This window comes from Nelusetta ayraudi, unplaced genomic scaffold, assembly GCF_046127955.1.
Source record: "Nelusetta ayraudi isolate G7.1 ecotype Tasmania unplaced genomic scaffold, CSIRO-AGI_Nayr_v1 ptg000011l, whole genome shotgun sequence".
Classification (NCBI taxonomy): domain Eukaryota; kingdom Metazoa; phylum Chordata; class Actinopteri; order Tetraodontiformes; family Monacanthidae; genus Nelusetta; species Nelusetta ayraudi.
Window position 1 is genome coordinate 27,890,001 of NW_027466061.1, and position 15,392 is coordinate 27,905,392.

A 15,392-nucleotide genomic window follows, 5' to 3' on the forward strand; every position below is an offset into this window, starting at 1 on the left:
CTCGGAGAAGGTAACTGGACTGGTCTCGGCTCGCCGCCGGCCCTGTGACGCAGCTCCGTCACGGGACCTTCTCCTCCATCAGGTCAACAAGGAGACCAGCATGGACACCGTGCTGCCGCCGTACCACCACTGCTCGGCCGTCCGGCCCAAGGAGCGCCGCCCGGACGTCCACCAGCAGAACCCCTTCATGAGGGGCAACACCATCATCCGCTCCAAGACCTTCTCCCCGGGCCCTCAGAGCCAGTACATCTGCAGGGTGCGCAGAGCCGCCTGACCTTCCCACCGCCCAAGCAGGTGTCCCTCCATCCAGGTGTGTTGACCCTCTGCTCGTGCCTCCAGATAAACCGCAGCGACAGCGACAGCTCCACGCTCTCCAAGAAGTCTCCCTTCGTCAGGAACGCCTCGGAGAGACGCAGCATGCGAATGAAGAAGGTGAGAACGTCCGTTCCTGTCCGGTTTCCCCGCCGGGCTCCTCCAGCAGGTCGGTCACTGACCTCACCGTCCTCCGTCAGCCTCCGCTGCAGGTCAAAGGTCTGGACGGCCTCCTGCGGACCTCCCTGGACCTGGAGCTGGACCTGCAGGTGTCCCGGACGCGGCAGGCCCGACTGTCGCAGGAGCTCCACGTGCTGCGAGAGCTGAAGGCGCAGCTGGAGAAGGCGAGGCAGCAGGGCCGCAGAGAGCTGCCCGCCCTGGTCCAGGAAGACGAGCGCTTCCGGCTCCTCCTCAAACAGGCTGAGAAACAGGTGAGTCGGCTTCCCCCAAGGGTGGGGGGGAAGGGGGAGGTCACGCCGGACCTGAGACCTTTTTTCACTCTGTTCACCACTTTTGGTGTCCGCCACCCAGACTCAAGAGGAGCAGCTGCAAGAGAAGAGGGTGGAGAAGATGATGAGGGCGGCAGCCAAGGACGTCCACAAAATCAGGGGACAGAGCCGCAAAGAGGTCCCCGAGGTCCAGACCTTCAGGTGCGGAAAGGAAGCATTTTACAGGATTCTGGATCGTAGGATTGGCAAAATTGTGTATTTATTGATCGATTGGTTGATTTTTAAAATCTGCCAAATCATACTAATGAACACGAGAGATTATAGCTATACGGCAAAGTCCCAGTGGTAGGTGAAAAAAAAACTGTGTTCCTTAAACACTATTGCGCAAAACCCTTTAAGGCTATTATATAATTGGATTGCACAAAAGCCCATGTCTATCAATTCAAAAAGTTTTATAATCTTTTTCCTGTTTTATACACTCGCTAGCAGCAAATATGTAGAATACACAAAAGCTGAACTTGTGACGGCTGTTCTGGTTCGTGCTGCATAGAAAAAAGAAAAAATAGCCGGCGAAGTCGTCGAGTTGCCGTGTTTTTGGATTCCAGGGCGACACCGTGTTTTTTTGGTTGTTGCTGTATTTGTAACCGTGAACCTGTCAGGCATTTCCTCACCTTCTGGAATGCTGCTTATACTGCCCCCTACTGACCAAACCAATGCAATTCATTGGCTCCAGTCACTGAAGTGCTTAGTTTTTTTTCTTTTTCTTTCGTTTTTTTTTTTACTGGTTTTCCATCACAGTGGTTCAACTGCAGCCACAGTTAAATGCAATTTATCAAGTTTCAGCAGCTAACGGTTGCTAGCCGTTCTGAACGGGTTCTTCAACTGGCTACAACTGTTCCAGACTCTAATGTGTGAACTTTAGCCTTATTGACCGATTAAACTGTTGTAATTCACTTTAGCCCACTGGCTAATCTTGACATTAGCATTGCTAATAGGCTTGAGGGAGTCCTGGGCATACATGCTAACCATAGCCCAGTTAGCGTGTATGTTGCTCCTCTGCTCCTGAGGCTTCAGTCCCCATGAAAGGACGTCCGACCTGCAGTGTCTGAGTCCGCACGCTCGAATCTAACGCCTTGTGTTGTGTCGTTTTGCGTGCTGCTCCAGAGAGAAGATGGCCTTCTTCACGCGGGTGAAGAGCAGCATCCCTGACCTGCCGGCCGACGACGTGTAGAGAAGCATTTCAAAGTATTTACTCTCCCGAGTCCGACGCTGCTGCTCCTCCTCACTCAACGGTGACGGTGTCATGAAGAATCTAAACTAATAATAACAATAATAATGATAATAATAATGAGGATGATGAATATGATGGTAATGATAATGAATGTTGGTAGGGGAAAAAAAAATCATCGTGAAGAGCTCTGCGTTTTTAACGTGGAGAGTTTGTGTTTGTAACTTAGCGCTAGCTCAAGTTCCCCTTTTTTTCCCCTCACTCCTTTTCGGTCTGTTCTTTCTGTTACTAACAGGCTGCTTTTAAAATCATCAAGCACAAAGTCACACAGTGGCAGGTTTTATGAGAAAAGAGGGCACAAAACTTAAAAGAAGACACACACACACACACAAAGGTACTGAAGTCCGCAGCAGGCTTGTGTTTCTGTCTTAACCTGCACACGGAAAGTTGTGTACAACGTCACGCCGCCAACACAAGTCACAACTCAGCGAAAGCTTCTGATCAGCGAGCATGTTTATGTCTCATCAGTGTGAAGCTGCTTCAACAGTCACTGGCACTCGGGTCGTCCCGTCGATTGTCTGCACTTTAAAACTAAAGAAAGACGAAAAACTTGATGTGGCTTTTTGGAAACAAACAATCAAACTAGAAGAAATCCTCCAGCCTCTGCTGGGGGAAAATACACACACACACACACACACACACACACACATACACACAGGAAGAGAAAATCAGCTGTGCTTCTGATGACTGTGATTGAACTTCATACTGACTGCATGTCTAAGCTCCGCCCCCTCTGTGTTCCTGGCCAGTGACTGGAATGAATGACGAGCAGTCTTTGTTTCATCACTCTCATTGGCCGCTTACCTGATGTCGAGATGAATCTTCATCATGTAGCAGTGAGGCTAAAGGAGTTAGCACTTGTCCCCAGGTGGGTCACCAGGTGTCACCTTGGCTTAGAGAAGTTTTGTTATCAGGGTTTTTTAATACTGGAGGATTTCAGGCTTTGTTTCCTGTGAAACTGGAAATGAGAGGACATATCAGAGTGTCTCTGGGAGAACTGGACGCTGGCATCTCATCAGCAGGGCGCCCCAGCATCTTCAGCGTCAGGTGCATTTGTCTCCACGAGGTGCCGACCTTTTTTCTTTTTTTTTTTTATGATCTGGTTTCGTTTGCTCTGATGTTTTCCTCTTTCGCTGCATCGTACTCGCAAATACAATGTGTGTGATGGCGTCAGAGGCGCAGAGGGAGCGTTGTGAAGAGGGTGGGAGGTGGACCGACTGTTGGAGGGGATGGGGGGGGCGCTCGTGACGAACGGAGCCGTCTCTGTCCTTGATGCCTTTCACTCAGTGCTGAAGCAGAACGAAGCTGATGTTACCTTCACATCCTCAGCACACAAACCTGTGTGTGTGTGTGTGTGTGTGTGTGTGTGTGTGTGTGTGTGTGTGTGTGTGTGTGTGTGTGTGTGTGTGTGTGTGTGTGTGTGTGTGTGTGTGTGTGTGTTTGTGTGTGTGTGTGTGGGGTCGGGCACACTTTGTGTCTTGATGTGAAGCCAGAGGAGCGGGATTGCTTTGATGGGAAGACACGGGCGGTTCGGTTCACTTCGCTTTCCTCTCTCTGTTACTTTTCCTTTCTACCTCATTTTGAAATATTTTCTTCCAGAGAAAAGAGTCGAGACTCTCCGTGAAGGTTTTGACAGTGCAGACGGCGACAGTCGTCTTTTTTTTTTGTCGTCGCGCCCCACCCGTCGTTCGTCCCCGAGATTTGCGTTGCCTGTGCGAAATCATAGGGAGAAGCATCAGCAGCTGACAAAGTGCATTCTGGGTAACATCCGCTCTCTGATGAGGCAAACTTTGAAAGGCCTGACCTGTTTTTTTTCTTTTCTTTTTAAACGTCACCCACAGAAAGTATAAGATGTTCCCGGCCGGGTCGCCATGGTAACGTTCCGCTCAAAGCTTTTCCTTCGTCATTCAGTTCATCCGGCGACCTGGAGTGCCTTGAAAGGCGCCTTATAAATTAAATGTATTATTATTATTATTATTATTATTATTATTATTATTATTATTATTATCTGTCAGCCTGAATGCAGCAGCAACATTCCAGTCCATTCTCTCCACCGCCTGTATGTGTGAGACCGGCAGAGGAAGTCGATTGTTTATGTTTTTTATGACATCCTATCACCCTGCGGGAGCCTGGCCGAGCCCTCAAACTCTCCACCTCTCGCTCCCAGAAATAAAAAATTAAAACCAGCCTTCCTTTTGTGATTGATAGACGCTGTAAATACAGAGTAAAATGAGGATAGTCACTACATGTTCAGGTAGATGTAGAAAAACGTTGCACAAATCATTGTAGGGAAAATAACAACTATTAAAAAAAGAGAGAGAGAAAGAAAACAAAATGACACTAAAGATTTATTTTCTTATGAGAGAAAGTAAGATGAAACTGGTTAACGTAGTACAGCTACAAAGTGTTTGGTTCAAAACCAAAGAGTCACCCTGAAACAACTGCGCCCCCCCTAAGAACAGCTTCCAAATGATACTGCAGGGGGGGGGTGCAGACGTGCTCGCCCGCCCTCGAACTCTTCAGACAGGATCCACACATGATTCTTTTTTTTGTTTCACACAATTCTTAACACGGGGATTTGCTTCAACTCGGTAGCTGCTTGAATCTTTTGTTTGTCTTTTGGAGGGGGGGGTTCTTCTGTCATCTTGCAGCATGAACGTGAGTCCCAGTGGACTTTTCAGTGTTTAAAGAAACCAAACATGCCTCTGACCGAGACGTTTTAAATGAAAAGAAAGTTTCAACAGTTGAAATAAAAAGTCACATTTTTGCTTCTGGTCAAAATGAGAAGCTGGAGAACACAGTGTGAAGGCAGCAGGGAAACTGTGAAACGGGAGCCTTTAGAGTCGTGAGTGAGTGAGTGAGCCTTCGGAGAGTGACATATTTTCATTTTCTTCTTCTTGTGGTCTTCAATGACCAACCCTGCCCGCTGTCCTGCGACAGAGGAAATGTAGAGAAATGCTTTCTGCTTCTTCTTCTTCTTCTTCTTCTCCACTTTAGAACCAGTAGTTCTGAAACACCTCACTCAGTGTTGTCTGAGGATTAACAGTGTGTGTTTTTTTTTTTTTTAGAATGTTAACAGAACATTTGTTCATTATGTAAATGTATGTGCACAATATCTGGATGAAGGAATGTAGTTTATTTTTTACTACGACAAATCACAGTCATTCAGAAATCTATCACCAATGCTGTTAGCCACGAGTAATTTGGTTTTTATAATGTAGGTAGTGATGTAATTTTCTCATGTTTAAGTGCATCTTCCTTCTCTCTCCTGATGATTCTGTATTCTGGCTGGTGGTGATCGACCTGCTAAAGGTGTTGGACACGCTACGAGAAAACACTTCAGCATGTATTTATTGCACTTTGTGATTCGGGTGTCGCTTTTCCTGTTTCGTTTTTTTTCTTTCTGCCACGAGTCCTGAAAAGCTGTGAATTTTATTTTCAGACACTGTACTGTCGACCAGTTGTATATATTTCACCAGCAGAGAAAAAAAAACCAAACATTATGTTTTGTAGTTTCACAACAAATAAAAAAAATCTTCTCTTCTATTTTGTTTAGTTTTTTTCCTTGTTTGGATTGTTCCACAAACTTTCTAAATTGCTATTAAAAATGGGTTCAAGTCTCAACTTTCTGAGAAGGTAGTCTGTAGTTTTTGCTCATTATGTGAAGAGCTTGGGTAAGGTGTTCGACTGCAGCCTGAGAGATGCAGCCTCCACACAAGCGACCAACCAAGAATTTGAGATCTGGCTAACCACGGTGGACAAGTCTGGTCTCCCTGGAAAGTTCAAGGCCTGAATTTACAACCACGGTATTCTCCCGCAGATCCTCTTAGCCTATGAAGTCCCCATTATCGAAGTCAGGACGGGGAGGAAGTGGAGAGCTGCCGAGGCAGTGGACGTCGCGGAGTCAGGGCCACGGCAAAGGGTGCTGGTGGGCACAGTGGCACAGGGAAGAGCTAGTCTAGGTAGCCACAGAACACCCTCGCTACGACAAGGTGCGAGTGGAAGAGATGAGGTCGCTGATCCTTGAGGAAGTGCGAGCAAGAGTGGAGCAGAAACGAGCCAGCCAGATGGTGAGAATGCGGCAGCAGGGGGCCTGAACGGGATCACATTGACCGAGGCGTGGAAAGCAGAACCCCATCAGATAAAATTCTTGATCCAGGCGGTCTAAGACGCGCTACCCAAGGCCATCCAACCTCTTCACCTGGGGTAAGGTGGAGACACCTAGCCCCCTCTCCCAGAGGAGAGGAACCTTGGAGGACGTCCTAAGCTGCTGTCCAATAGCTCTGGGCGAAGGGCGCTGCCGCTGGCGACACAACCAAGTCCTGAAAGCCATAGCGGATTCCATCTGCAGTGGGATCGGCCATAGCAAGAGCTTTCACCCAGTAAAGAACACTATCGCTTTCACCAGAGCTGGGGAGAAGTCATGCCTGTTGGCAATGCTGCACGACCGGGCGCTGAGTTGACCGGGAGTTGATCTGGGGAAGCACCACAAGTTCCCCGAAGCGGTAGCAGGTAATTCTCTTGCAACTCACCGTGCCTTGGGAGGACCACATGGAGGAGGCTAACGAGAGGAAGAGGGTTGCAGAGGGATTTGTGGGCAAATCCCTCTGCAGGGCCTACAAAATGTTGGGCATCACTGGGGGCCAGCCAGCGAGGGGCCCGCCAGCGAGGGGCCATCAAGTTGGCCACCGACGCAGCAGAAGTGGCGTCAAGATGGTTGTGGATCGGGAGGGGAGGGGCACGGCCTGTAGGGTAGTGCTACCTGGATACAAGCTGGGACTTGATCAACCCCAGCTGGGTCACCTGGGGGAGGAGGTCTGATTGTTGACCCGAAACCCCCTGTGATCCCAGGTTACATCACTGATGATGTGTTCAGGGCCACCAGATGGTGTATCTAAAATTATTGTCATTATTTGGCTAAACAGTGTCAATTTGTAGTATTTTTGGTTTGTGGCGTGCCATGGGATTTTTTTTCAATTTTAAAAAATGTGCCATGGCTCAAAAAAAGTTGAAAACCATTGATCTATTTACTATGCACAATGAAATTCATAGATGTATTTGCTGTCTTACCCAATATTTTGATCTTGAAAATTTGACTGCAAAATGTCGTGAAGTCAGACATTTTTGATTCAATAATCTTTTGGTCACTTTCTATTAAATAAAAATTCAACAAGAACAACAACAACAACAAAAAAAATAATCAAAGGCCGCCGTGTCTCTACAAACCGAATGGGCGGCGTCTATCTGCGGAGTCGCTCCTCAGTTCCTCCGCCCGGAAATTCACGAAGAAGAAGGCGGTCCCCGGGAGCGGAAGTAGCGTGGAAAGTTGTAGTCCTACTCTGTCACTGAGTTTCGTCAGCCACGAGTGTCAGTGTTCGCGTCCTGCCGACAGAAGATTTCCTCCTCGGCGTGTGAGAAAGATGGGCGACCCGGTTCATGAGTACACAGCGCGGCTGCAGCAGCAGGTAGACCGCCGCTCCGCTTCTGGGTGTCACAACGTTAGCTAGCGGGCTAAAAGTGAGCGCGAGGACCACCGGCGGACAGATCGCGCGACGTTGCCCAAGTGCAACTACCAACTCTGTCTCTCTTCACGCGTTTATGTGACGACAAAGGCTGAATAGACGTTGTTTTAGACGTTGTTTTAATGAAAATATCCCACCTCAGGTCTTAGTGTGTGGTTACGCCCACGTGATAATTTGTTTAAGGCGTGAATCGTTATTCATTCATTAAACAAATTAACTGTCACTGTCGTTTTTGTTGCTTCCACGGAAACCTCGGTTTGGTTGGAACAGTCGCTAAAATCATTCGAACGTGTATCATACTGCAAACGAATTGCTGACGTAAAGTTGCACCAGCTCACTCATCACAGCGGCCCAGTTAAAAACGAAAGGAAATGTTCGGAAACTTTGCGTTTACGCCATAATGTTTATCTTTTTCGGTTATTGCCACGTTTATTGGTGGTTATAAACAGTGGCGCACCCATATGTCCTACTTGTTGTTATCTTTTGTTTTTTAAAGCGTCGAAATCAAACTTTAAATTTAGAATTAGATGTAATTATAAAAAAAAACTCCATTAATTATAGATCTGAAAAATAATTCGTCAGTGTTCGTGAAGAGCTGCAATCAGCGGACGAGTCAGAGTTTAGATTTGTGCGTTCAGATTGAAGGGTTGCAGAGGTCAGAGCTGGGTCCAGTGTGCGATGTGTTTACTGCCATGTGATAACGCAGGAATGACACTTTCACTTGTGTTCTGACTCAAACTCTTGAACGACGAGTTCACGGACGAGTGTCCCGTCCCTATTGATCAACAGGATTTTTCTTAAACATGAAACACTCCAAAGAATGCTGCCTCCATAGCATGAGACAGTGCTTAATTAGATCAACTCAAAACAACAACAACGGCTATAAAGCACAGAGCTGAAGTATAACGAGGTGCTTGATTGAACCAGGGCAACATAGTGCATTTATTCATCGCACTGTGGGGCATGAAAAGTAGAAGCGTAAATAAAATCAAAAGTTCAGCCAAACTTGATGGCACATGCTACAAAGTCCTACAATGACTCATTATCAATTGGACTGGTAATGTTAATGTTTAAAACATTCATGGCCCTGTCATGAAATGTTTTTTATCGCTTTGCTTCAGGAGCAGGAGATTCAGAGTCTGACTGCTGAGATCGAGAGCCTGAAGAACCCACAGAACCTGAATGCGTCGAAGCGTTTGGAGGAGCTGCGGGAGGAGAACGCTCGGCTGAAGTATCGCCTCAACATCCTCAAGAGGGTGAGAGCGGCGAACGTGCCGGGGTGGGACACACGACACACATCCACCAATCAGGAACAGCCCGCAGCTCATGTTGCTGTGTGTGTGTGTGTGTTTGTTTGTTTGTGTGTGTGTGTGTGTGTGTTCAGAGTGCTCTGAACGACGGTCTTTGCTGCTGTCAGTCCATGATGAACATCAACCAGTACCTGCTGGAGATCTTCGAGGTGGCCATCAGGACCTCCTTCCCCGACCTGGAGAACCCGCCGCTGGCCCTGGCGCCCAACCAGCAGGCCAAGTTTGGAGACTACCAGTGCAACAGCGCCATGGCCATGGCCCAGGTGAGAGCGCCCCCCGGAGGACGTCGTGTCCTCACGCGGCGCGTCTCTGTAGAAATGTATTGAGCTTTCGTGCCTTCCCGTCTGTGACCCAACAGCTCCTGAAGGCGAAGGGATTGAAAATCAACCCGAGAGAAATCGCCGAGAAGATCATCCAGAGTCTTCCAGAGAACGATCTCATCGAGAAGACTGAGATCGCCGGACCCGGTATGAAGACCCGCACTTTAGGAGCAGGTGGTGCGGGCATAATGCGTGATGTTTGGTAATTTATTATTATTATTGTTTTTACCATCTCATCAGGATTCATCAACATCCACCTCAAGAAAATGTTTATTTCCAAACTGTTGAGCAACTTGCTGATGAATGGAGTACAGCCCCCCCCGCTGGCTGCCAAGAAGAAGGTCAGTGAATATATATTGTTATTGCAGCAGTTGTATATAATAATAATAATAATAACAATAATGATAATAATGATAATAATAGTAATAATAATAATAATAATAATAGTAGTAATAATAATAATAATGATGATGATGATATAATTAAAAATAATACTAATTTTAAACAATTGTAAGTTTTAGAGCATCTTCCTGCCAGCCTGGTTTAGTCCAGTTAATCTGAGCCCTGGAGTTACTCTCTTGGTGCGGCTCGTTTGGCTCGGTGTGGACGCTGGGCTGGACAACCACACTCTGGGCCGCATGGGGAGGTGGTCTGGTTCTGCTATGAAGTGAACTGCAGCGGTTCAGTTCTGACGTGATCCCAGGAAGTGCACCACCCACCTCATCGCGCCCATCATTGTCTGCTGATGTCCAGCTCAGCAACAACATGACATCATAAAGTCAAAAGCCAAAGTCAACGTTATTGTCAAATATGATTGGCGAGGGACTTGTCAGCCTTTGACCAACAGCTGGACGGCGTCTGCAGTCACATGACTTCACTTGACCATTTCTGGACTGTTTTGTGGACACAAACTGCACTGAGTGAAAAGTTGCAACAATGTTCAATCATCCTGGTGTTGATTCGGACCAGGAAACGAACCTGGAAGTGTGAATCCGACCTCAGCTGAATATATCGGTGAAAATCAATACTGACTAAGTTGTTAGAAAGGTCATTTGGAAATGTATTATCTGCTCTTGTACTTCAATTTAACTTTGATGTTAACACTGTGCGTGTCTCTGCAGGTGGTGGTGGACTTCTCCTCTCCGAACATCGCCAAAGAGATGCACGTGGGTCACCTGCGCTCCACCATCATCGGCGAGAGCGTCTGTCGCCTCTTTGAGTTCCTGGGTCACGACGTTCTCAGGTCCGTCAGTCCCGAGTCGCTCACCGGCGCCTCCCGTCTTCTCTACTCGGAACCGACACCAACACACTGTGGGTTTAGGTTTTCTTTTTCATACGTAATAAATAGTTTCTTCCTCGTCTCCCCAGGTTGAACCACGTGGGCGACTGGGGCACTCAGTTCGGGATGCTGATCGCTCACCTGCAGGATAAATTCCCCAACTACCTGACAGTGTCTCCGCCCATCGGTGACCTCCAGGCCTTCTACAAGGTCAGAGCCACCGCTTTACCAATCCAGCCCTAGTTGGCTCACATACCTGGGATGAGTGAGAATAGATGTAGAAATAGTTTATTTTGTAAAAATGTAAACAATAGAGTCAATGTTAAAAATTAAATCATTTGACCTTGAGCACATTTTCTTCAATCAGGCCAAGTTCATCTACATGACTGTAATGTATGCAAATCATGTGGGAAATGGCAGAGACCAACGAGCGCATCACTTCAGACTTGTGTATTCAGGCCAGTGCAGGCGTCAACTACGGCAGGCACAGAGGGACAGAAACAGGCAGTTGCTACGAGAGCCCAACTGCAACAACAAGCGAACCACTCGCAATACATTACAACGACTTTCTGTTTGATGAGACCTGGTTTTGAAATTCATGAGTCATAAAGTCATTCCGAGTTTTCCTCCGTGCCCTGCAGGAGTCCAAGAAGCGCTTTGACGAGGACGAGGTCTTCAAGAAGCGGGCGTACCAGTGCGTTGTGCGGCTGCAGAGCAAAGAGCCCGACTTCATCAAGGGCTGGAACCTCATCTGCGACGTGTCCCGCAGAGGTGAGCCTGAGCCCGCCGCCCCTCCGTGGCAGCACCGTGGGCGGTGCAGCGCGGTAAAGCGTCTCCCTGTGTTTTCCCAGAGTTCCAGAAGATCTACGACTCCCTGGACATCACGCTGAAGGAGAGAGGAGAGTCCTTCTACCACGAGACGATGCCCGTGGTGGTGAAGGGGATCGAGGACAAAGGTCAGACAGCACAAACCTCCCAGTGTGCGCTTTGATTTTGCCTGGCTCGGCCACTCGGGGGCAGTGTTGCGCCATCGATCCCCTCCAGTTTCCACCCGCCCTTCCTTTCAGTTCGACTGAATCCATTTCCACCTTTGTTCTCTCCTCTCCTCCACTTTTGAGCCACCTCCTCCATCTCCGCCTTCTTCCTCACCACCTCCTCCATCTCCGCCTTCTTCCTCACCTCCTCCATCTCAGCCTTCTTCCTCACCACCTGTGGTTCTCCTCCTCCTTCCTCACCACCTCTGGTTCTCCTCCTTCTTCCTCACCACCTCTTGTTCTCCTCCCTCCCCTCCAGGCTTCGTGCAGCTGGACGAGGGTCGTAAGATCGTCTTCGCTCCGGGTTTCTCCCTCCCGCTCACTGTGGTCAAGTCTGACGGCGGCTTCACCTACGACACGTCGGACCTGGCGGCGCTGCACAACCGGCTCTTTGACGAGAAGGCCGACATCATCATCTACGTCGTGGACAGCGGACAGGTGGGCGGAGCCACAGAGACGCAAGAAATTACACAAGTATTTTGTAGCTGAGACCTGACGTGTGTGTGTGTGTGTGTGTGTGTGTGTGTGTGTGTGTGTGTGTGTGTGTGTGTGTGTGTGTGTGTGTGTGTGTGTGTGTGTTCACAGGGCTCACACTTCCAGGTGGTGTTTGCGGTGGCCCAGATGCTGGGCTGGTACGACCCCAAGGTGACCCGGGTGGAGCACGCAGGCTTCGGTGTGGTGCTCGGGGAGGACAGGTGAGCTCGCGCCAACACCGGCCACAGGGGGGCGCTAAAATAATGAGTCGGCAGCAGGACGTTGCCTCCGCTGGATGTTCCACATGTTTGGTCATCTCGTGCCCTGTGCGGTTCAGGAAGAAGTTTAAGACCCGGTCCGGGGACACGGTGAGGCTGGTGGACCTGCTGGACGAGGGGCTGAAGAGGTCCATGGACAAGCTGAAGGAGAAGGAGCGGGACAAGGTGAGGTGCTGCTACCCTGACTGTCCTCCCGCAGACTCAAGGTGCCGGGTTTCATAGATCCACTGAATCTGAAGCATCACAGATTAACGAGGGGGATCAAATCCGCCTCAGTGGTTCTGCTGTTGGAGTGATAACTGCTCCGCTCAGCGCCTGAGGAAGAGGCGGATTGGAACACAACCTCCTGTGATGGCTTTTTTTTTCAGACTGAGCTGATGTGTGTGTGTGTCTGTGTGTGTGCGCGCAGGTGCTGAGCCCCGAGGAGCTGACCAAAGCCCAGAGGTCCGTCGCCTTCGGCTGCATCAAGTACGCAGACCTGTCGCACAACCGCATCAACGACTACGTCTTCTCCTTCGACAAGATGCTGGACGACCGGGGCAATACAGCGGCGTACCTGCTCTATGCCTTCACACGCATCCGGTGAGCCTCCGTCACTGTCGGTCTGGCCCGCCTCGGCGAGGAGCCTCTTCTCCCTCCCACCTACGAAGTGAAGGATGAGCGGTGACGGCGGCACTCTGAGCACTTAATGTGATTCAGCCCCAGTCATCCCTCTAAGAAGTTAAATTGAGTTCCTGGTCTGAGTCGCTGTCGCCTCACTGATCTCAGATCAGGAAGCTGCAGGCGATAGATGAACTCCCTCTTCCTCCCCCTAAAGAAAAAAAGGGTAAAAAAGAAAAAGAAAAGAAGGCTGCATTCAGCACTGACATCCTTTTATCACGGGTTTGACCCCAGATGATTAACTGCTGTTTGCAGGCTGCTGCTCTTACCGCCTCCTCATCTCACTGCTGCTGCTGCTCATTTCCGTGGCTCACAATAAAACACTGTGTCTCTCTGAGTCGCTCTGTTGCCGCTTGTGCCTCCACTTCCTGCAGGTCCATAGCCCGCTTGGCGAACATCGAGGAAGCGGCTCTGAAGAAGGCGGCGGAGACCACCGAGATCCTGCTGGACCACGAAAAGGAGTGGAAGCTGGCCAAGTGCATTCTGCGCTTCCCCGAGATCCTGCAGAAGATCATGGATGACCTTCTGCTGCACACGCTGTGTGATTACCTGTACGAGCTCGCCACCACCTTCACAGAGTTCTACGACAACTGCTACTGTGTGGAGAAGGACCGGAAGACAGGTAAGAAGGGACAAGTGGGGTGGGAGAAGAGGCGGAGCTAGAGAAAGAGAGAGGGAGAGAGAGAGAAGCAGAGAGCAGCGACATGACCGGTGTTGTCTTTGCCCGCCCCTTACAGCTGAGGTGGTGAAGGTGAACATGTGGAGGCTTCTGCTCTGCGAGGCCACTGCCTCCATCATGGCTCAGAGCTTCGCCATCCTGGGCATCAACCCCCTGGACAGGATGTGATGTCACCGCAGTAGCAGGGCTCCCTTTGAGCGACGACGAAGGTCCAATGTTAATCATGGGAAGCTGCCGCCCGCCAGTCATCTATGAACAACGTAGTCTCACAGATGCAACCGCAGCGAAATATCATGCTTCTTCACCCTTCTTTTCTTTTTTAAAATTAAAGAACCAAACTGAAAGCCAGACTCCACCCACTGTGTCTGTCATGTTATTTAAGGGGGGAATTTCTGTTTTAACTTTTTCCCAGTCATAAACTATTAAATATTCTATATCCTTCTCTCTCCCTGAAGGTGTTCAGCTGCTGAGTTTCCTAAATTCAGCTTCAGGAGTGTCATCACAGTCACAAGCATCACATCCTCAGTCTTAATTACATTGATCATTAAAAAAAGTTCATTTGTTATTCAGATAAAATCAATCATTGACTTGAGAGCTGCACATGTCTAGCAACCACAGCTGGTGTAAAAGTAGAACAATGTTTTTTGAAGTCGCATGGAGGCAGAAGACTCACAAATTATCACTAGGATGAACAACTCAATGTGACGGGAGCCTGGCTGCAGTGCAAGAGGTTGATGGTTCAACTCTTACCATGATGATTTCATTTCTAACCTCAAGGAGAGAAGACTCAAATGACGATGTGACTCCATCAGGACAAATAGAGGAAGCACTGAGAAGACCAGGAACAGAACCAGGGGCCTCAGGTACAAAAGATACTTACGCACGAAAACCCGACGTACGCACGGTTCCACGTTCACGTTCAGATGTACGAAACATTTTTTGACTGTGGAAATGTGCTGTGCTTCACGTCAAGTCTTCAACTTGCGTACGTACATTTATACCCTTGTTGGTCCGTTGGCGACACTTACTGGTTAAGTCGGGAAAGGACTTCTGAAGCGGTTTCCAATGGGCTTTGACAAACAACACTTCTTCAATTCATTTATATTGATCAGTACCAAAGCATGCGCGCACATGGTGGTGTGGAAAATTAAGCTAACAACGGCAGCATGGGCACTATGGAGGACGAGGTGAATAGAGCAGTTCGCCACCAAAGAAATTTAAGAGACCATCCGGACTTCACGAGCGGTGTCAAGTTCTGAAGGACTCTGCTCCGAGGCGCAGCCCTTCAGAACACCGTGTGACAAGGAGCCGCAGTGCCAACAGCTGGCGACCACGCTGGGGTTCCTTCCAAAGAGAGCTGGCAGACCGATTGGTACCAGTCGACCCAGTCCAACCATGCCAGCTGTGTGTTACAGAATCATCCTTGTGTCAACCAGGTAGATCAAATTCCCGACAGTTGATTAGATCGACGTTAAAGCACAATTTGCAGCGAGAGGCTGATTTCCAAACGTAATCGAAGCCATCGACTGCACAGACATTGCCATAAAGGCGCCATCACACAATAAAAAAAAAAGTCATTTAATTTTTTTTCCCCATTTCATTCCATGACTGTAGATCGTCAGTGGTGCACACATGTAGCTATTAATATTGCAGCGAGAGATGCTGTCTTCAACGAATGACTGAGTGAAGACGGTCTCCAGCTGGCATGGTGCGCGATGGTTGACTTATTGGTGAGTAAAAAGTGAATTAATTGTCTCGATGAATCCCCTGACAAAAGTAAAAGACTG

The 15,392-nt window shown here is 48.8% G+C and overlaps 2 protein-coding genes across 4 annotated transcripts in view; both read left to right on the forward strand.

The window, feature by feature from the left end:
• Window positions 1-5,595, forward strand: part of wwc1 (WW and C2 domain containing 1) — a 24,609-nt gene extending 19,014 nt beyond the window's left edge. For 2 of the 3 annotated variants that reach the window (XM_076022404.1, XM_076022406.1), the window contains exons 17-22: window positions 1-10; window positions 83-256; window positions 340-432; window positions 513-743; window positions 844-962; window positions 1,926-5,595. The exon at window positions 1-10 is cut by the window's left edge and continues 120 nt beyond it. In XM_076022404.1, coding sequence (XP_075878519.1) covers window positions 1-10; window positions 83-256; window positions 340-432; window positions 513-743; window positions 844-962; window positions 1,926-1,992 — 694 coding nt within the window. In that variant the 3' untranslated portion in view covers window positions 1,993-5,595. Of the gene's footprint in view, window positions 257-339; window positions 433-512; window positions 744-843; window positions 963-1,925 lie in introns of all 3 variants that reach the window. The other variant, XM_076022403.1, reaches the window with a different exon arrangement.
• Window positions 5,596-7,356: 1,761 nt separating this feature from the next.
• On the forward strand, window positions 7,357-13,960 carry rars1 (arginyl-tRNA synthetase 1). The gene is made up of 15 exons (XM_076022409.1): window positions 7,357-7,514; window positions 8,693-8,827; window positions 8,956-9,144; window positions 9,240-9,348; window positions 9,442-9,542; window positions 10,323-10,444; window positions 10,570-10,690; window positions 11,122-11,251; window positions 11,332-11,436; window positions 11,774-11,952; window positions 12,100-12,209; window positions 12,326-12,431; window positions 12,676-12,848; window positions 13,301-13,548; window positions 13,664-13,960. The coding sequence occupies exons 1-15, from the start codon at window positions 7,470-7,472 to the stop codon at window positions 13,771-13,773; spliced, it is 1,983 nt and encodes a 660-aa protein (XP_075878524.1). The 5' UTR covers window positions 7,357-7,469; the 3' UTR covers window positions 13,774-13,960.
• The last annotated feature ends 1,432 nt before the right edge of the window (window positions 13,961-15,392 follow it).